The sequence below is a fragment of the Ochlerotatus camptorhynchus genome, unplaced genomic scaffold, assembly GCF_037179485.1.
Source record: "Ochlerotatus camptorhynchus isolate MF236.1 unplaced genomic scaffold, CSIRO-AGI_Acam_v1.1 ptg000215l, whole genome shotgun sequence".
Lineage (NCBI taxonomy): Eukaryota > Metazoa > Arthropoda > Insecta > Diptera > Culicidae > Ochlerotatus > Ochlerotatus camptorhynchus.
In genome coordinates, this window is record NW_027040705.1 from 448,195 (window position 1) to 469,836 (window position 21,642).

The 21,642-nt window shown below is 35.9% G+C and overlaps 3 protein-coding genes across 6 annotated transcripts in view; 1 reads left to right on the forward strand and 2 right to left on the reverse strand.

Moving 5' to 3' along the window:
* LOC135703520 (mucin-2) overlaps nucleotides 1-21,642 on the reverse strand; it is a 315,489-nt gene that overhangs the window by 85,119 nt on the left and 208,728 nt on the right. For all 4 annotated transcript variants that reach the window (XM_065224751.1, XM_065224752.1, XM_065224753.1 and 1 more), the window contains one exon: nucleotides 6,272-6,692. In XM_065224751.1, the coding sequence (XP_065080823.1) occupies nucleotides 6,272-6,454 (183 nt within the window). In that variant the 5' untranslated portion in view covers nucleotides 6,455-6,692. The remainder of the gene's footprint in view (nucleotides 1-6,271; nucleotides 6,693-21,642) is intronic.
* LOC135703543 (uncharacterized) lies at nucleotides 7,179-8,717 on the forward strand. Its single transcript, XM_065224786.1, has 2 exons — nucleotides 7,179-8,435; nucleotides 8,508-8,717. Exons 1-2 carry the CDS (start codon nucleotides 7,179-7,181, stop codon nucleotides 8,715-8,717), a joined length of 1,467 nt encoding a protein of 488 aa, XP_065080858.1.
* On the reverse strand, nucleotides 14,566-16,083 carry LOC135703512 (uncharacterized). The gene is made up of 2 exons (XM_065224741.1): nucleotides 14,827-16,083; nucleotides 14,566-14,760 (listed from the first exon to the last, which is right to left on the reverse strand). The coding sequence occupies exons 1-2, from the start codon at nucleotides 16,081-16,083 to the stop codon at nucleotides 14,566-14,568; spliced, it is 1,452 nt and encodes a 483-aa protein (XP_065080813.1).

A 21,642-nucleotide genomic window follows, 5' to 3' on the forward strand; every position in this document is an offset into this window, starting at 1 on the left:
ATATCTTTTAAGGTTCAATCAGAACGATGTGGAACCAAGGGTACTTGATTATGACGACTGGGTTTGGGGAAAACGTTTATTTCATGAAAACAGTGATAAAATTATCACTTGTACATTTTTCAATTTTTTTTTTTTGGAAAATTGGAAATATATATATTAATTTATTGCAGCAGATTTGTAAAGTAATATCCTATCGATTGGCGTATTTGGATTTTAATTTCAACTATAAATGACAAAGTTACAAGCGTTCAAAACCTAACACTTTTTTACTATACATATTTTTTGATTTGCACCCCAGTATAGTCGACAAAGACGTAGTTCTACGTCAAAACAGAGGCTTGAAATGTATTTTTTTGTTTTGGTTTGAAACATGCATATTTCCTAGAAATTTTAAATTTGAACTAGGTCTGGACTTAAAAGCTATAATACTTCAAGAAATTTTCAAGAATCTGGAGTAAACATCCATGCACAGTTTTAAAAGCTCGTGGAATTTTACTTTAATTTCTAAGGACCTTATTTTAAGGAAGTTCTGGGAAAAAAATCATTCAGAAAAACATCAAATGCAATCTGCTTTTAAGGTAGTTCTGAAGAATTTGAAATTTCTTGTAAAGCCTGAAAATTTTGACAAAAATTTGAAGAAACCCTGAATTGAATTAAAAGCAAATTTTAATGAAAACTCTGGAAATTTCTGAGGAGCACAACTCTTTCAGATAAAAATTCCAAGGGCCTTCTGAAGATAATTTTATAAAGTTGTGGAAGAAAACGAATTCGGAACATAAGTCATTGGAATCTTTTAGAAAATACTAAAAGGAGGATTACAATTAAATCTGAGAATAACTCCAGAACATTTTCAAAGGAATTCGGAAAATAAATTCAGGAGGGTTTGCCAAACAAATTATGCGAAGAAATCTAAGGAATTTGTGCGGAGAAATGCCATTGAATTCTTAGGAGACTTTCAATGTGAGTAGAATTCCAAGGGAAGGATATATTAAATGAATTCAATGAATATTCGGAGAGATTTTCAAAAGGGTTTCTTATTGTGGAGAATTTCAAGGTAATTCCGAGGAAAATGAAAAGAAAATTGAAATAGGAGGATAGCTTTGTTGAAATGTTGAGGAATATTTCAATGGAAATCAGAATAGACTATTCTGAGGTCTTCCGTACAACTTGAAAGTTCCCAATTTTTTCCTGAAGGTAATGAAACTGCCTTAAAATTCTTTTGTAGTTTGAGAAATTATGCTCACTGAAGCTCACAATATTTCTCATCAAATTCTTAAACTTCCCTGAACTTTATAGGCCTTCCTAAAGTTTCCTCAATGTTTCTAACGTAGCCTTGAAGTTTCGACAATTTTCGTTAAGTATTATAATCATTATAAATGCTCACTAATTTTCCCTGAATTTATCTATGGTTACCTGAAGTTATCTAAATTTGTTTAATAATCCGGCAAGTTTTCTGATAAATATTCATAATTTCCTGACGCTTCTGACGTTTTTGAAACAATCATAGAATACCCCATAGCGGAACTCCTTGTAAGTCTCTGCTCTGCAAATTTGCTTAAATTAGAGGTATAATTCTGAAGTTATCTGATCGTCCTTGAAGTACTCGGAACTTCACCGAATACCATGAAACTATCTAAAAGTATCTAAATTTATAATAAGTTCTCTGGAATTTCTTGAAGATATCACTGATTGCTTAAAGTTCTCGCAAAGCTGTTTTTTTTAAACTGATTGCCATGTCTTAAAAAAAGTTTGGGTAAATTGCTGTTGTTTTTGATCTACAAAAAAAAGCATATTTTAACGCATTTAAAAAATAGCTTTATTATTATAAACCTGGAATTTATCCGTTAAAGTACTGGAAAAATTTGGAAAACTCAAGTAATTCTATTTAGAAAAATGAGTAGACACCCTATAGTTAGAGAAAGACGATTAAACGCCACAAAGCAAAGAATGATCAATCTTGAAATAAATTCACGCTAAAATACACACTTAAAAAAAAACATGTAAATTTAGGTGCTCTGAGAGCGACATATACGAGCGTCAATTTTGACATAAATTTAAGTCATAACAGACGCGAAATATAGCTCAATGAAACGTACTTTTCGTCGAGCAACGAACTTATCAGTCTAGGAGCACTTAATATTACATGACACGTTTGTTTACGGCTCATCTTTTATGTCAAAGACGAATTCCGTCACGTGTAAAATTAGTTATTTCTAAGTGTGTAGTTGAAAATAGTGACTGATTACAAGAAAAAATGACTTTAGTGACTTGGCCTTAAAAAAAAGAGACTTTTAAGTGACTGGCTTGAAAAAAGTGACCAAGTCACTAAAAAGTGACTCGCTACCCAAGTAACACTTGCAACATCTTGCATGAAAAATAAAAAAAATCCAGTTGTAAATAAGTTATATATTAATTGCTTCTAAAACATCCTGTTTTAGACGCGTTGTATTGTTGTTTGTGAAGTATTCAACCTTTCTGACAAGCACTTGTTATCTTGAAGTTATAATTTGATATTACATGTCTCAATTACCAGTTTATAACACATTTATAACTGATTGTATTTGGTGAAAACTGGCTAGCCTTATATACAACATGTTTTCATATGTCATTATTAGAAACATGAATACATCTGAGATATAACTTATTTATAACATGTTATTAATAAGTTATATTTCAGTTGTACTCATGTTTCCAAAAATGATATATGAAAACATGTTGTATATAAGGCTAGCAAGTTTTCATCAAACACAATCAGTTATAAAAGTGTTATAAATAGGCTATTGAGAGTTTCCATACCTTATTATAACTTCAATATACGATACAAGTAATGCTCTTGTTTGTCGTGTTATAAACATGTTTTGATAACAATTATGAAATTTCTTAATGCATTCTACAAACTGCACTACAATATGGCTGACCAATGAAGCAATGTATAGAATGAAAAAAAAAACATTTAATTTGTGCTTTCAACATCACATGTACGTTTTGTAAAAGAGATAAGTAAGATAATTGGAAAAGAAAGTTGATATTATATTTGTTTTTGTTTTTTGCAAAGTTGAGGAATTTTATCCAAGATTTTTTTATGCAATTCAATTTATTATATTAAGCTTTTTCTAAGAGCCAATGAGTTTTTTAGAAGTAGAATGTATAGATTTACCATAAATTTGTAACCGCATAAATGTTTGCAGTACGGAATCTCAGTTTAGGCATTTTATTCACACGATAATATTCTTCAGGAGAATAAGTTTTGTAAATTGATGATAAACAAATTCCATTCGTAGGAATGATGAAATTAATTTACAACATGTCCAATACAGTAGGTTGCGTTATAGTCATAAATAAGTTGCGCAAGTCAAGCATATGTTATATATAGATCCCACCTCTTGCGCTTTTTTCGGTATAAATAAGTTGTATTTAAGTGACTAGACGTAAATGTTTACCGCTGATATTGTCATAAATAAGTTATGTAAACCCGTTTATGACAAATTGTGTTGCTTGGGTACCAGCCCTGGTAGCTCGAAAAAGTTTTGAGAGATTTGACGAACTACAGATAACTTCAGGAAATTTCGTCGGCTTAAGAGAGGATTTGTAACGTTTTGAGCTGTTAGAGAGGAGAGGTTTAAAGAGCTTCGGAGAAGAGCTACAAACGAGTACATACATTTTAATTAGTGTCGAGGGAACTGATAAGGTCAAGGAAGTTCTGAGAGGTTTTTACTATTTCAGTGTTATGATGGGTTTGAAATACCGTAAAACGGAGTGGAGCTGATCAGTGGGGTGTACTTGATCACTCATATATTTCTTACTTTTTTCGCTAAGAACAGCAGCTTTTTTTACAATCAAAGTGTGTTGTTACTTCATACGTGAAGTTTGCGATTTTCAGAGTTGGGAGGAAATGCTTTACTTATATAAAAATGAAGCTTTAGTGCAATAATTTATTAGCTTGGGAAAGTTCTGTTCAATTTTCACCGTGCCGTATTCTAGCAGAACTATTAATCTATCCTCTTCAGAACTTTCTCTAGCTAATAAATTATCGCACATAAGCTTCATTTTTAAATATATATATGGAATTTTAGTGGCGCCGGTGGTGTAGTAGTAAGCGTGATTACTTCTCACCCCAGTAGGTTTGGTTCACTGGCGTGCATAGGGTTGGGCAAGGTGGGGCAATTTCCAGCTATTTTATAAAAAAGATTTTTATATTAAAATTTTCAAAATTAGAATATAAAATTACTTGATTTCTTGATAACTTGAATTGAAGGTAAAATATTTTGTACCACAAGGTGCATGCAGGGACAAACTTCAATGAAATTTTTTGGTCAAAAAATTACACCACAACTTGGTGTATTTTTTTTTCCAAGGTGTTTCATGGAGGGTTAAAAGAAGATGATAAATTTAAGGTTGAAAAACTTTACCTTCGTGGTGGTAAATCGAAGAAAAAGCTTTTAAATGAATATTTCTGGTGTAAAAATATCATCAAGGTGGTGGTGCATGGAGCGACTAATCAAAATGAATAACTCTAGTGGAAAAAATTGAATCACGCTAAAAATTTGGAGGTGCACTAAAAATTTCTGGTGGAAAGTTCGCAACACTGTGGTGAATGTAAGAGCAAGGTTTATTCATTTTTCTGGTACGTAATTTGCATCGTTCTGATGAATGCAAGCTTCATTGAAAATTTATGGTGGAAAACCTGCACTGATATGGTAAATGAAGGTACAAGCTTTATTTAAAATGAAGCTTTATTGAAAATTCCTGGTGGAAAATCTGCACCGTTCTGGTGAACGGATGGGCAAGCTTTTCGGAAAAAATTTGGTCTTAAAATTGCATCCCTCTGCTGAATACAGAAACAATTTTAATAAAAATTTCTGGTGTAAAATTTGCACCATTCGGATGCAAATCCGAAAATTTATGATGAAAAATCCGAAAATAGGGGCAAGCTTTATTTGGTGGAAAACATGCAACATTCAGATGATGGGAGAAGCCAGCTATATTGAAAATGTCTGGTAGAAAATGGAAAATGGAAATCTGCACGAATCAGAAGATTGGATAAGCAATTTTTATTAACGGTGGAAAACGTACACCCTTCTGGTCAATTTAAATTTTCTGGTCTAAAATTACCTGGGGGCAAGTTTGTATTGAAAATTTCTGGTGTAAGATTTGCAACAATGTGCTGCATGGAGGGGCAAGCTGAATTGAAAATTCCTGATGTAAAAATTGCACAGTTCTGGTGAACGGGCAACTTAAACTTTACTTCCGAGAAGAACCTCAAGGGTATTGAATTCTGAGGACTGTTCCAAAAGAAAAGATTTCTGGGGATGATTCCATGATTATTATGCGAATAATTTCTAGTGAATCCTGCAGATAGTTCCAAGATAATTCCGAAATAAATAAAAAAAAAACTAATTCCGAAATAAACAAAAATGACAAAAAACCATTACATCACCTGCATGGTCAATTTCTAACATTTGTTGCGATGTTCATGAACAGAGGTTGATAGGAAGCGGAACTAATATTCATTGTAATAGATTTTTGGTTTGCGTGTTGTAAAACATTTTTGGTTTGCGTGTAAGCATCGCATAAATCACAAATCGAAGAAAGGTGTGCCTTCATGCAACTGAACGTTTTACAACTTCGAATTAAAAAATAACTTTTTCCAGACTTCACATATTTGTATTATATGCTATTAGAACCCGATCATTTTCAGATAAGTCGAGTTATCTCATGAATCCAAAGCGCTGTTTTTAGATCCCAAACACAGATCTAGAGCAGTAAATGTTTTCTACATCAGACTCAAGAAATATCTACAGATCTCGAGCTTCCCGGAAAATTTGCAGGCTTACGAAATTTCCCAAATCATGCTCAATGGTTTTGAGCTAACGGGTTTCAATATTTTCTAGAAAGGAAATCCCGACTGGAATGTGTTTTTCCAGAAAAAAAAAAATACTTTTATCATTTGAGATATGATTACATCCTATTACCATTATATCCTACGTTTTAAGTTCAAGCTATCGGCAAATCTTTACGGTATGGTGCCATTGGTACTTAGATATTTTTGGTCTGTAAATTATAAATCCTTAATTCACCACACTCATTTTTTTCAAAACCAAGATGCGCGGACAACGGAAGGAATTCATTGACCTAAACCAAACTGAAACAGCTAAAAACAGTTATATTCAAGCTTCCAACTATGAGGTACATTCTGCTGGGGCACTTTCCTCCCATCAGCATCATCTCGATTAAGGAGAGGTAAACTTAGGAAAGCAAAAACAAAACCTACCTTCCCGTAGCTGTTCAAGGGTCCGTTGACCCAGCGATCCGCCTCGAGCCGGCCTGTCAGCAGGGCTCCCGTATTTGGATCGACATGTTGCCACTCACGTACCTCCCTTTGAAAGGGGCCGCGCAGTGCCGAACCGGCTGCGCTGGACGATGCCGCCGAAGATGCTGCTGCAGCCACTTCCATGTCTTACTAAAGATCTACTTTTTTTTTCCACTGTTGTGCGTTTTTGGAATGATTATGCGAAGCCTTTTTGTGCTGTGCGTGTTGGGTTCCGAAATTTCGTGATCGGTTTTCTGATAGAACTGGTTTCCCAATTGCTTCCACCACGGGGAAGTGGGTGACCTGTTCAATCGGTTCTTCGGCAGAACCTTTCGAGATTGTCCGTTAGGCGGTGACTGTGAAGATTGGAATCTTGATAAATCTGGAAGAAGAATGAGAGGAATGGAATGATAAAACGAAGCAAGGAAAATGGTCACATCATGAGAAAGTTGTTGTAGTAAGAAGATTGCAATTTTTTAAAGCTATCTACATTTAATGTTATGAATAGGTGAATCTATAATTCTGTGGAAAATTTCATCATTTCAAACCAAACATTTTGTTCAAAATGATATTGCCTATTTGCAATTTAGCTTCGTCATCGATTCTTTCCTATTGGCAGTCACGATGAAAGTGGATGCTTTCTTCCTCTCGTCTTTCTGGCAATATTTGAACCATCATGATTAATGATTTTTTTTTTATTCAGCCAGACCGGGATGATTTGAACTTTTTTCAGATTTTTGGGATAGTTGCTATTTTGTATTCCCGATCGAGGATGAAGGTATAAAGCCTCATGCTCCGGTGGCAATTGGCTTCAGTCGATTCGCAGTTCGATCAAGTTCGGTTTCGAAGGTCAATCTGGCAGATAGAAATGAGTCGGTTAGTGCCAGTTGCGGTGTTGGTGCTGAGTGTCATCAGTGGAGTTCGATGTGGATTTGGACTGGATGTATCGGCACCGACCGTTACGGCAAGCATTGCCAGTGCTATCGGGAGTGGAATAAGTTCAGTGGTTAAGGCAAATGCTTCGATTAAAGTGGAAACGGGAGCTGACACCAGTGGAACCATTGAGACACTTATAACTATTGCGAACAATGTGACCAATCCGATGAACAGGTTGCTGGGAAGCATTTTGGCAGGTGCCAGCAGCAGGGATGTGAACAGTCAAGAACTCTTCAACAACATTTCCACGTTGATTACGAATACATCAACTTCAATCAGTGCCGCATCATCAACTGCAAAGAATCTCCAGATGACTACCAAGTCCTACTTATATAATCAAATGAACAGAAATTTGACTGCGCTCAACAAAGTGTTGAAAAATCTTTCGAGTGGACTGGACATTGTGAAATCGCAAGTAGAAATTGCGGCTAGTGCCGAGTATCCGCCCACAATTACCAACATAACAGTCTACTTCAACAAAACCGTAGTGGCCAACCTGACAACTCCTCTGAAAGCCATAAGAAATCACCTCACCAGCGTTGCATCTACTATCAACATTATCGCAACCGAGCGAAGTCAGGCCATAAACTATCAGACGCAACTCAACGAAACCATCAGCACTGCTATTCGGAATATTGCGAGTGCGGCAGTCAACTTCAATCGCACCGTACTGGATGTCTACCTACGAATCAGTCAGCAACAAGCCACTACCTTCAAGGCTATTAATCAAACGTACGCATCGATTGTTGTCCGCGCCGAATCCTACGGTGGAGACATCCGCAATTTAACGCAATTCCTAGCGGACATGGCAACTGCCAACGCGAGTTTCACACAGTTTGTCGATCTCAGCACCAACTACAGCATGGAGCAGGTCTCTAAAGCGCTCGAAGAGCAAACCGCAATGGTAACGGGAACGCTTGTCAACATCGTTAATAATGTAACCGCCCAGTCCGTAACGAACTCAAGCGCCAATACTGCGTCCTGCACGCAGAAAGCCGTACAGCAACTGCAGCAGAGCCCGGTGTCCATGGGCCGGCTGGTCAGCTGCATGCAATCCGAAACGAACAGCTTCCGTACGACGACCCAATTCGTTCAGGTACAGATGGAGGGCGTAAAGAGTGCAGCCGCTTCGATTGCTGTCCAGTTGTCCAGAATATGTCAACGGGACACCGGACCGTGCACCAGTTATGTAAGTAGATGAGCTACTTCTCGAGCGAGTCAGTTTAGTTGATGAAGAATTTTCTATTTTCTTCTTATTCAGTTCTTTGCAGCACTGCCAGATCATTCGCAGAGGGTGCAGAACAAGATCTCGGTTGTCGCCGGCGGAGTTAGCAACGATGAGCATATTGTAACCGGGCGGATCGTCGACTGTCTTACCGGAGTCGGCGAAGATATTGTGACGAATGCCCAGAACATTTTGAACAAGTTCACGAAATGCTTGACAACGGTTCGGGCGGTTCCAGTTGTTTGAATAAATATAGTTAGCGAGAAGCATTATTTCGAAGCTTTTTTTTATTTTTCTAAATTAGAAAAGGGTGAGGTGTGAAATGTCTTAGACGCATTGTACATGCCGCAGTGGTCCAGGAATGCAATCTAGCGGAACAACATTAATAGCTCCAAAAGCAGACATTTTGTTGATTTGGTTTTTTCTTATTTTTTAATGGATGGTGCCATTTTTTTTTTACAAAAAATAAATGTACTAAACTTGTACTAAACTGCTATTCAAATATTTTTTTTAATTATTCATTTTGAAGAGTTGGTGTCTTTCACAAAGTTGTTGATTATTGAAAAATATGAAACTCTTACCAAGACGTCATAGTGGCAGCAGCCTTTGTCTTCAAGGAATTGTTTTTTTGAATCTGATTTTACAAATCTGCTTTTGCTTTTAAATATTAATTTTGTTTTATCATAAAAGTAGTAGTTTTTATTTTTTTTTTTTTGAAAACGTGATTCATCGAAACTTGATGATACCACCATATTTTGCTTAGTTTTAAGGATAGTGGAGCAAAACCATCAAATGTGACCTATCATTCAATAATCATATTACGGATCTTAAGAAAAAATGTCCTTTTGGTGGCTACCGTAGAATTTTACAGCAGCTGTCAAAATTATACCGCAAGTATAAAAATGAGCTGAATACTGAAAACAAAACATAGTGTGCATCGACAAATTTGAATTATTTTTGCTGGATATTCATTAAAACCTTGTTTTTTCGACAGCTGCTGTGGAACTGCTTCTTGGAATTAATCCGTAAATTGGAAATTAATCGCTGAAAGAGTAATATCTACGTAAATGCACTAAATTGCACCCTAGAATTTTCTGGTCTAACAGCATGTTATATTGGGTGTATGCTAAATAAATTTTAGGTCGGAACTCCTTGGATCTTTTGATCCTTGAACAATTTTATGAAATATAAGTTCTTTTCAGAAATGATATAATTTTTTAATGTACTTGTCAAGACCGCTGAAAGGAACGCAGTAGGTCATTGTATGACAATGCTTAAACGTTTAAAACATCGTCGATGTTAACCTTTACATACCCAGATTTTGCACTTAGAAAACTAGAGATTTCTTCCATTTCGTCATTTATTGATCGATTTTTGTTTAAGAAACCGTTCTGACCCTGAGGAATTCCCAAATTATTTCCTAATAAGACCGGAATAATGGCCAACTTTCGCAAAATCAAAAACTATAATTTGTGATCTAGTGAAAGCTGTTTATTCAAAATAAGTTAAAAAATTACGTAATAATATTATTTTTTAGTCGAAAAAGCTTGGGTACGCTAAGGATACAGTAGGAGAGTTTGATATTGAAGGGATCATCGAGCTAGGAGGAACATTGAGTTTTGGCGGTAAAGTTTAGAAATGTGTATGAGAAGCGTGGTCAAAGTAGCCTGGATTTCCATCGAGTCAGGGAGGATATCAATTAAGAGAGAGTTCGAGTAAAGCAGAGTTGACTTATACTAAAATTACATCAGTTTTATAAAGAACTTGCGGTTCTTGAATCAAAAGTTCAGAGGAGTTCCGACCTAAAATTTATTCAGCATACATCCAATATAAAATGTTAATTCTGGAAATTCTAAAATGCGATTATGTGCCATTATGAAGATATGATTTTTGAACTATATGTCGAATTTAGTTTTGGTTCAATATCTTTAAAACTAAGCGTCAAAATAGGGTGAAAAAGTTTCAAGTTTTATTGAATAACCTTTAAAAAAACTACTACTTTTCATGATAAAAAACATATTTAAGTGTAAATAATAATAGTTTAATACCCATTGTTTCACCTATTAAATAAAATCAATATCTTGAAAACCAAGGCCGCTGCTATTTTGAAGTCTTGTTAAGAGTTTCATATTAATTAATAATGAAACATTGTGGAAGACACCAACTCTTCAAATTGAATCATTAAACAGTTAGATTTTGAAAAGCAGTTTAGTACAAGTTTAGTACATTTATTTTTTGTATCAAAATATGGCAACCTTCATTCCAAAAAAACATTGCACAAGACACGGCATTAAAAAGGTTCGTTCTGGAGAAATCATTTTCTTTTTTTATTCCGCTAGACTACATTCCTGGACCACTAAAAAACGTATTTATGAAGACAAAAATGTTTGGACTGAAACTGTTACTTTTAGTTTTGCTGAAGAAAAAAAATCCTATCTTTAATGTTTGTGCTGGATTTCTAATAAGTTACTTAGGGTGATCCCTGAAAATCTTATATTTTTATTAAATAGTAATACATTGATTTCTCGCACTAACTAACTAAAGCTAGCTCTGATGAAAATCCCAACCCCTGGATTGAAACGTTGACGACGATAAAACTGATAAACATTGTCTTGATGACTCAAAGCTGAAACAAAATGACGAATTCCGCGAGATCTGTAAACTTTCCCGAAAGTCTAGTCTTCTCGAAGTTTTTGAAGCTACCCTCAAGTTATTGGAACTGTCCTATGATCTCTGAACTTGAATAATGTTCTCTAGAACGGAATTTCACAGAGATTTTGAAAAGTTGTCCTGCAGATTATTAAACTATCGTGATGTTGTTTGATCTATCTGAAAACTCCCACAATTTTTCTGATGTTTTCGATGCATCTTTCAAGCTCTTGGAACTTCCAATTAAATATTAAAATTTCACTGAAATTACCTAAATTTTCAAAAAAGATGTCGAATTTTCTCTTACGTTTCCTATATATTCAAGTAGTTCTCGGATCTTCCTTATATTCTTGAAACTTTCTTGAAGATCCCACAAATTTTTGGAATTTTCAGACCAACCCTGAAATTCTCGAAATATTCCATAATTCTTGAGAACTACTTGAAAGTTCCTGCAATTAATTAATAGAAATGCTCTGAAGATCTCTGATCTTCTTCTAAAAACTTGGAACATCGTTGAAAATAATGAAACTGCTTAAAAATCTTTAAACTACTCTAGAATTCTCTTAAACTAACTTTGAAAATGTCGAAAATTTTGCTGAAGTTTTCGGAAATTCCCTGATTTTCTTGAAACTTTTGTAAAGTTCCTGTAATTTATTTGAAATTATTTGAACTCCTCAGAGGATCTCGAAGCCACCATGAAGCTCTTGGAAATATCCTGAAGATCCTAGTACTGCCCTGTAATAAATAGAACTGTCCTAAAAATCTTTAAACCTCTCTGATCTTCTTTGAAATTCACAAAACATGTCTAGAGTTTGTAGGACTTACCTGAAATTCCATGAACTTCTTAAAATTTCTCAAAATTTTGCTGACGTTCATGGTGCGGTCCTAAATTCATCGAATCTAACGTTCAAGGTTTTTAAGCTTGCCCGAAAGTCTGAACGTCCCTGAAGCTATTGTGACAGCCTTAAGATCTTTAAGCTATCAGGGTTGCTGTAGACCTATCTTCGTTGGAACCTCTCTAAAGTTTTCGCAATTTTCCTCGTGTTTTCTGAATTTCTTTTGTTTCTTAAGTTTTCTTGACTTCTTGAAGCTCTCTGGATATCTTTGAAATTCCAATAGCTTTTTAAAGCTCCTGCAGATTACATGAAGCTTATGAAACCACCTTAAAATTATCAAAGCTTGCCTGAAGTGCTCGAAATTTTACGGAAGTTTCCTTCCCAAGTAACATTTTAAGTTTTATGAAATACTACAAAGCAACTATAAAACAACATTAAAAAAACCCTGGTCAAGGCTATTTTGTCATTAATTCATCCACCAAAACCTCATTAAGACTAAAATATGTCTAGTTGGCCCATCCTGGAGAAGGTTCTGAAGGGTGTATTCTCGAAGCTCTTCAAGATTTATTTACTGCAAAAGTTTGTATGACGAACGCATTGAGAAGCATTTGAAAGCTACAATAAAAGCTATTTAGCAACAATAAAAACCTTTTCCGAGCCATTTCCCCTAGCCGCATGCTGAATCCACTAGGAAAGCATCAATCAAGATAGAAAAGGATTTATGAATCCGATCTTATTAAAATAATTTAAATAGAAACTGATGGTATAAAAATCTTGTTGACTATTCAAATTTATTACAATAGTTCTCATTAAGTAGCTTAGTTTTAAGTGCCATATTAAATTTTATGTAAAATGTACGTGAAAAAATCGAAAAAATTAAGTCCACTCTCGTAAAACGTCGATTTGACTAATTATTTAACATTAAAAAATAAAATATATTCTTCAGATCGAGCATGGCCAAGATTTTTTTTTATTTTATTTTTGTATCTATATTATTACTAAGCAGGAATGTATTACACTTTAAAATGCTAAATTTAAACTAAATGGATTGTTCATTTCCGTTATAAAACCATCATAAATCAGAGTGGATGCTAAATGGTTACTAAATTGTTACTTGGGTTACTATCCCGCAGTCTGTTCATTAAACTTCTTTAAAACCCTCAGTATTTCCTTTCATTCATCAGAACTTCTTCAAAATTCTAATATATTTAATCCTTGAGTTCTCACTACTCTTATGGTAATGTTCTAGGGATTGCCCTGTAATTAATATGTACTGCCCTAAGAACCTCTAAGCTTCGCGAAGTTTTCTGCAGTACCGTGATTGTTTTTTTTTTCTTTCTGTGATGTTTCTGACATTTTTCATGTTCTTTACACTTCTTAATGTTCTCTAGACTTTTATTAATTTTTGGAACTTTTTGGAGCTTCTCGCTATTTTCTTGAATTTAATGGAAATGCTTTTAAGTTCCCTTAAATTCACCTGAAGACCTCGGAACTTCTCTGAAGTTTTAGGTATTTCCCTGAAGTTCGCACGCTTTTCCTGATAATCATGAACTGCCCGAAGTTACGTAACATCCCTTAATATATTTTAACTCAATTGAAGTTTTGTACAACGGAAGCTCCTGAAATTTTCCTGAATTTAATTGAATAGCTCTGAATCTCTTGGATCTTCACTTCTCTGTCATCTATGAAACCTATCGGAAGCTACCCTAACGATCTTAAAACTTCCATGTTGTTCTGAAAGCTCTGAAAGTTCTTGAAGTTTTCGGAAATTCCTTTGAATTCTTAAAATTTCTATAAAATTCTCAGTTTTTCCTGGACTTACACAACTTACATAAAATTAAAAAAAAAAAAATCCGAAGTTCTTGGGACTTTATTTAAGTTCCCACAATTTTTCTGACGTTTATGGGATTCTTAATTTCTTTGAAGGTTTCTGTCCGTAGTTCTTGGAAATTTGCTGTTAATTTACTGCAAATATTATGAAACTAATCATACGCACCTGAAGTTCTCTGAATTTTCCAAAAGTTTTCAAAAAAAAAATCCGGATATTCATGGCACTGCCATGAAATTCCCAGAACTTTTTCGAAGCTCTCTAAATTTTTTTGGAGATCTTCGAACTTACCTGAAGTTTTCTGAAATTTCTTGAAGGTCTTGTAAAGTTCCTGGAATTGTTTTGAATTTAATGCAACTGTCATGAAGTTCTCTGATGTTCATCTATGTTCACGAAAAATCCTAAAGTTCATAGAACTTAAATAAATTTGTGGGAATCATCCCTTAAAGATCTTTAATCTTTCCCAAGGTTTTTGAAACATCTCTGAACGCCTCGGTTATTCACTAAAGCTCATGGAACATCACTGAAGTGTTCGAAACTAATCTGAAAAGATCAAAACTCTCCTAGCTTTCATCAATCCTATCCAATTTTGAACAGGCTCATATTTTGGGAACACAAATCGAACTAGAAGGTGGCTGCAATACAATAATAGACAAGTTCAAAGCTTTCAAAATGTTTTATATTTTTAATTACGTCTGAATAATCAGTGCACAGTCTGAATCTTATCAAAGAATCATTAATGCCTCAAAATGATTTCCAACCCACGATTGAACCCAGTCATCTACGATCCCGTGGCCAAACATGTACCGTAGTTCTCCTGCACCGTATCGATCACATCTTGAATATCGCAGGATACAGCCCTCACGCAATCCGTCATCCGCCCTTGGATATTGTACATCCCGAAGGCTACGACTTCCGTGGCCAGGGTCATCCCGTTCGTCAGTCGAACCGTGTAGTCGTCAAAGTCGGTGAAGTACTGTTGAAAACGATATCAAATTTGAAATCAATTTACCTACAATCCTATCTAACGTATGAACCTTACCGAAACGGTACAGTTGCCATTCGGGATTGAGCAGAAATTTAACCTCATAGCAGACGAGCTAACCGAAGTCCGTACGGCACTGAAGCGAACCGTTGCAGCTTGCGTTATCGGTAGAAAGCCTCCCAGTTCCAGTTGGATGCACGGCAAAAAGCGAGTCAGCGAAGAATACGGTCCGGTCAGCTCCTGAGCGTAGTTCTGCAGGCATGTATCCGCAAACGGGCTGCTACTGATGGAAGTTTGATTCGTCAGGTTTTGTATGGCAGTGTACAGTGTTGCTCCCACTTTCATCGTCTCCTGGTTCACCGTTAAGCTAACATTTCCCACCAGGGCATTCGTAGCGTCCACTACCTTGGCGAATGCCGTACCGTTCACAGCAGTTACATTGGTGAGGAAAGCATTGAGCTTGGTTAGGTTTCCGTTGTTGTAGTTGGAAGGTGATGCTTCGATGTAGGTATAGGACAGTGTAATTCCTGCCAGGGCAATGTTTGCCATTTGTATTGCGGAATGTAGGGTGCTCGTTGCAGTTTTATTCACTGCCATGACGTACTGCGCCAAGGTGGCGTTATCGTTTGCCAATGTATTGTTTATAGAATTCGAGTAATATATGGCATTCTGACGATCTCTTCCAATGGATAAAACATCAACCGTCACACTAACCATCGTGTTGCTCAGGTATCTCAGCGGTGTGGTAACAGTGGACACTAAGCCAGGAGTTACTATCATGGACACATTGGCCACCGAATACGGTGGATAGGATGTTGAAATTGTTTTAAACGATGACATTAATTGCTGCAAAGCAAGGCCCAGATCCGTCACTTGATTTGCCAGCAAGTTCAAACTGTCGGTAAGATTTGAAAACAGAGTAGACGAAATGGACGTTTGAAGAGTAGAAGCAACGGTTTGTGCATTTGCGATGGCTAGCGATGTGCTGGTGGTCAAGTTTTGCAGCTGTTGAAACACTGATGTCACATCCGATACCGAATTACTCGAAGCGCGTAAAATAGCCGTCAGCAAATCTCCCATCGGGTAGGTTACATTACGAACTATAATCTCAAGCACGGGAAGTACCCCGCTGGGGTCAAGACTGGCATTGACGCTGATTGCATTTCTCACGAACATCACTGGTTGCACTCCAAGTCCGATGGCCAACCGTATTCCGACAGATAAATTCGGCACATTAATCGGGACACCAAAATCGCCATAAACCACACTGGCAGTGGCTAATGCCAGCCCTAAGAAAAGTATCCACTTGTTCATGCTCAATGGAACGATGAACTTTCACTATCGAATTGCGCTTTGGTTGTAAGTGGTTCCGATGCAGAGCGCAGCTATTTATAAGCTTCTACTTTTAAAGAATTTCTCTTTCGGTCAGAATTTCTTTTCTCGTACCGTGCTTACATTTTTTTCGAGAAGGACTATGACCCCAACTAGTCGGTCATCACCCCGAGAAGGGAACCAGATGCAGTTCTAGTTTCCAGATCCAGGCAGCATTAGGGCCATGACTCAACACTAGTTCACAGTCTGTTGCGTTCGATAATTTATGATGAACGAAATCTCAAAAAGCCTAACGAAGTCAGATTGTTGAACCTGAATCAGAGTTGAAAATGGTCAAATAGCAGCTCAGAAACAATATATCAACAAGTCCCTTATTCTGTATTAGCAGCTGTGGGAGAATTAATACTCCACGCTTGTCGATTTGCCATCTAGCATGTGGTTCGTTTTTCTGTCTTCAGACACGCACCAGATTAACAAAAAACACAAAAAGTGAAAGCCTTGATTACATCAGTAAAATTATGCGTCATCAAAACTTCTGAAAGTGTCTAGAATAGATGATTGGAGAGAAATCAAAAGTTAATTTGGGAATGCAGGATAAAATAATTTTGGAATATGTAACTATTTTGCAAAGATCAATTATTTTTTTTGTTTTATGAAATGCTTTTTGAATAGCGAAATTTTTTAACCGAACTTTGAATGGAATTGGAACTGAATTTTGAAATATGAAAATTTTACAAGATCCAAAATGGCCCAATTTTAGCTACAATGTGAATCATTGTCCAAAGTGGATTAAGCAAAGTTTCATGTAAATCGAAGAAAGTCGATATTTTCCGATTCGTTGTTTGACGTGGCGTAGCCGCTCAGCTGTTAGATAAAGAGTCGCGGTTATTCAGATTTCACTTTTGAGTTTTTTTTCGCATATTGTGCCAATTCAATTGTGACAACGTGTGCTACTTGGGATGCTACTTTCGGTTGCTATTTTCGTATAATTTGATGTGATTTAAGTTTACATCAGATTCTGTCTACTTTTCCTGTGTTACCCGTGGAAGGGATATTGATTGTCCGGAACCACATTGGCCGTTGGGAAAGTGATCAGTCGTGCGACACACCTAACCACATTATTCGACCTTGACTGATTTCTCTTCCTTGATTGTAAATGTGAATATTTTCGTCTGATTTTGAATTAACACTCCGAACACAATGCATCCCGAAAATGTATAACAGAAAATTGGCAATGTTTGAAAAAAAAATTATCGATGCATTTTAAATATATTGATATTGAATACATATTTAAGTTTGTAGTTTTAAATGACGCCAACAGATTTGGAATTTGTCAATAATTGGCTGAGCTATAATTTTTCAAACATTGCGTGTTTGCCGTTACACATTTTACCGAAGGTATCGTGTTCGGAGTGTTAAGATAGGTATGAAAACATACAAACAAAAAATATTGAAAGCTAAATAGTATAAAAATTACGCTAAATCGAAACTCTCCGTGCCGACAGGACGTTATAAAGGGAGAGAATGCAAACTTAGTATAAAAATGATTTATGCCTGCCATAGTATACAATCGAAATATACTTCCCGCATGAATGCCAACCATTACTTGACCTTACCAAAAATGGTTAAACATTGCTTATGTTCCCTACTAAACTTTACTGAAATGGTTATGACGTTTGTGTGATAAAGTTTTAACCTTATGTATTATGGTTTTTTGGAAGTGGGTTGTTAAGAACCATTACTATTCCAAATTCTTGTTTTCTCCATACATTTTTGGGAAAGGAATTATATTGGAACCATTTTATTTATGATTTGAGAACTTTAATGGTAATGGTTATGGTAGTCGGTAAGGTTCATAGATGGTTTTGTAACATCCATCAACTTTAAGTGGAATATATCGCAAATTGGTTGCCTGTAAATTACTGATTACCAATTCGCGATATATTCCACTTAAAGTTGACCAATAATACAAAACCTTACTGGATACCATAACCATTACCATTAAAGTTCTCAAACCATAAGTAAAAAGGTTCTAATATAGTCCTCTCTCCAAAAATGTATGGAGAAAACATCTATTTTGAATGGTAATGGTTCTTAACAACCCATTATTTGTAAGGTTCACTTCCAAAAAAACCATAATACATAAGGTTAAAACTTTATCACACAAACGTTCATGTAAAGTTCCATAACCATTTCAGTTAATGTTTAGCAATAAACAATTTTTAACCATTTTCGGTAAGGTCAAGTTATGGCTCGCGTTTATGCGGAGAACGCGCCTACAGAAGCGATATGGAATCTGGGCATTCGAAGTGAAGCAGGATATTTTACACAGAGATTTTCTAGAGAACAAGGATACTGCAACGATCAATTCTTCTCAAGCGATGGTCTTTAATAATAATTTTAAAATACCAATCACATAACTTTTCTGGCACACAAGTCAAGCTAGGCAAACAAGCAGGATTGGAAATAGGTAAACAGTTATAATTGTAATTGTATTTATATAAAACACTAAACGCACGACTTCAACGCAAAATAATAGCAGCAACAAAATAAATACGAACTGAAAAACGAAATTTTAGTATACACTGACCGAATTCCATTCCAATAATCAGATTTAGTATAATTTTGACGAAAATTTTAATCGTAACAATGCATAAATTTCGAATAACCATAAAATGCATAAAATTTAATCTTTATTCGTTTTGCAATATTTTTGAGTGTAGCTGGATAGTTTCCTTTCTTTATTCTGGAAATTTTCTTAGCGTACCTAACTCAATATTCGGATCCAGAAAAGATTTAGACACCCCTGATGATTATAAAGGGTGTATTCGATAAAAATGGCACACCGAAAATCTTCTGTAACTTTTAAACCGTATGAGTAAAAAAACCTCAAAATTTGAGTAAATCTTATTCATAGTGTATTGTTTACATCTGTCAAGTTTCATAGTTATTCAAACAGTAGTCAAAACAATAAATTTTACGTGGAAAAATTTTGTGCACTTACAATCAAAATCCAGAGGTGTCCCACCGATGGATCGCTAAAAAGCTTGCAACTGCAAATACAACTGTGTCTCTTGTGATAAGAACTTTCAAAGAGCGTCTGAGTGCCCGAAGGAAGGAAGGGAGTGGTCGTAAAAGTGGTCCAATGGACAGTAAAATGACCAGGAAAGTGGTGCAACAGTTCAAGAACCGTCCAAACATGTCAATTCGAGATGTCGCTAAAAAGTCCAAGGTGTCGGTTTTGTGCAGAAAACCATGAAGCGTGCTGGGTTACATGTTTACAAGGTGCAAAAAGCCCCAAACCGGAATGAAAAGCAAAACATCACTGCGAAAACCCGCGCCCGGAAACTTCACACGAAGTTGCTCACCAAATCGTGTTACATCGTGATGGATTACGAAACTTACATCCGTCAACATTCTGGGCAAGAATATTTCGTTGTTCGATATTTCGGAGGATGTTCGAAACAAAAAATTATCGAAATTGGCAAAGAAGTTCCTGATCTGGCAGGCGATTTACGGATGTGGTGAAATAAGCGCTTCCTTCATCACTTCCGGAACAATTAACGGTGCGATTTACATGGAAGAGTGCCTTAAGAAGCGTCTGTTGCCATTCATAAGGAAGCACAAAGGATAAACTCATTTTTGGCCTGATCTAGCATCCTGCCACTACACTCGAAACGTTTTGGAGTGGTACCCGAGCAAAGCTGAAGATCAAATTGAAATCAAAATTTGCTGTTATGATGTAACTTATTTTGAATACTCCAGTTGATCTCATTTTGGTTGACTTAACGGTTAACACAGCAAAAAAGAGAGCAAAATTTTACACTATTGAAGCAAACGGAAAACTAATCCTGCTTTCAATGAAATCAATTTGATTACTAATTTTGCATTCATAATGTTTAACTGAATACGGGCCTAGAGTAAATGGTTACCATTCATGTTTCTCAAGCTGAAAGACTTAGGCTCCAATCTCACCGCGGGTAAGTCACGAATGACCTAAAATGTGTTAAACAAATCAGATAAAAGATAATCATTAGTTCAACGACAGATGAATTTCAATTAAATTTTAAACAAGACGTAAACAGCAGAACTTCAAGTTAAGTTGCTTTCATTTAAAACGTCTTGACTGCATAATGAAAGCACAATATGATATCAGACTTATGTCGCAACATTTGAAATCAAAATGAGTTTTCATTATGATAGGAACTGCACACTTTAATATCGATTTGCTTTCATTTTGTTAACCGACTTTGCTCGGGTAGAGTAAATGGTTACCATTCATGTTTCTCAAGCTGAAAGACTTAGGCTCCAATCTCACCGCGGGCAAGTCACGAATGACCTAAAATGTGTTAAACAAATCAGATAAAAGATAATCATTAGTTCAACGACAGATTAATTTCAATTAAATTTTAAACAAGACGTAAACAGCAGAACTTCAAGTTAAGTTGCTTTCATTTAAAACGTCTTGACTGCATAATGAAAGCACAATATGATATCAGACTTATGTCGCAACATTTGAAATCAAAATGAGTTTTCATTATGATAGGAACTGCACACTTTAATATCGATTTGCTTTCATTTTGTTAACCGACTTTGCTCGGGTACCGAGCCAATGGAGTCAATTTTGTGCCAAAAGATATGAACCCACCAAATTCACCGAAACTTCACCCAATTGAAAAATTCTGGGCAATTAGGAAGACGGAACATCCCAAAACTATTAAAACAAAGCTGGAGTTGAAGAAAATATGGGTAAAAACAACAAAAACACTGGGAAAATCGGTTGTACAAAATTTGATGGGTGGAGTGAAAAGGAAAGTGCGGGATGGGAGATGAAATTGAATAAAGCAAATTTTGTAAATCATCACTTATTAGTAGTTATTCACTTCCTGGAAATTTCAAGAAAATCCCATAATCGGTTTAATTTTGGTGAGTAAATATGTGTGTGCTCTTTTAATCGAATACACCCTTTAATGTTAGTCTTTTTGAAATCCAATAATTCCTTCACATATGCGGTGGGTGGTACCTTTGACCCACCGCTGTTTCTCGACTGTCCTTCAACCAATTCCCTATTTTTTTTTGTATGTGATTCAATGTCAACCATAAACTAGTTAGCTGCTTAAAATCAGCTCAATTGGTTGCACAAAAGCCGAGATACAGCGATAGGTGGACGCTACCAACCATCGCATATAAAGGGTGATACGGTCAAAATTTGGTCAAGGGAAAACGCGTGTAAATCGGTGAAATCGTTTATTTAAAAAATCAAATTAAATTTCTTTTTCAAGTTCAATTAGTATAAAATTCAGGAAAAATATTCAGTTAGGCTTCCGCTTTTCCAAATCCGAATTGCCGGGCCTTACGCTTGACCCCTGCCATCAGATTTTGTACAGCCACCTTGTCCACCTTCTTCGCCGCAGAAAGCCAGTTGGCCTTGAACTGCTGCTCGCCCTTAGCAGTTTTTTTTTGGTCTTCTTTAGGTTCCGCTTGACAATAGCCCAGTATTTCTCAATTGGGCGGAGCTCTGGCGTGTTGGGAGGGTTCTTG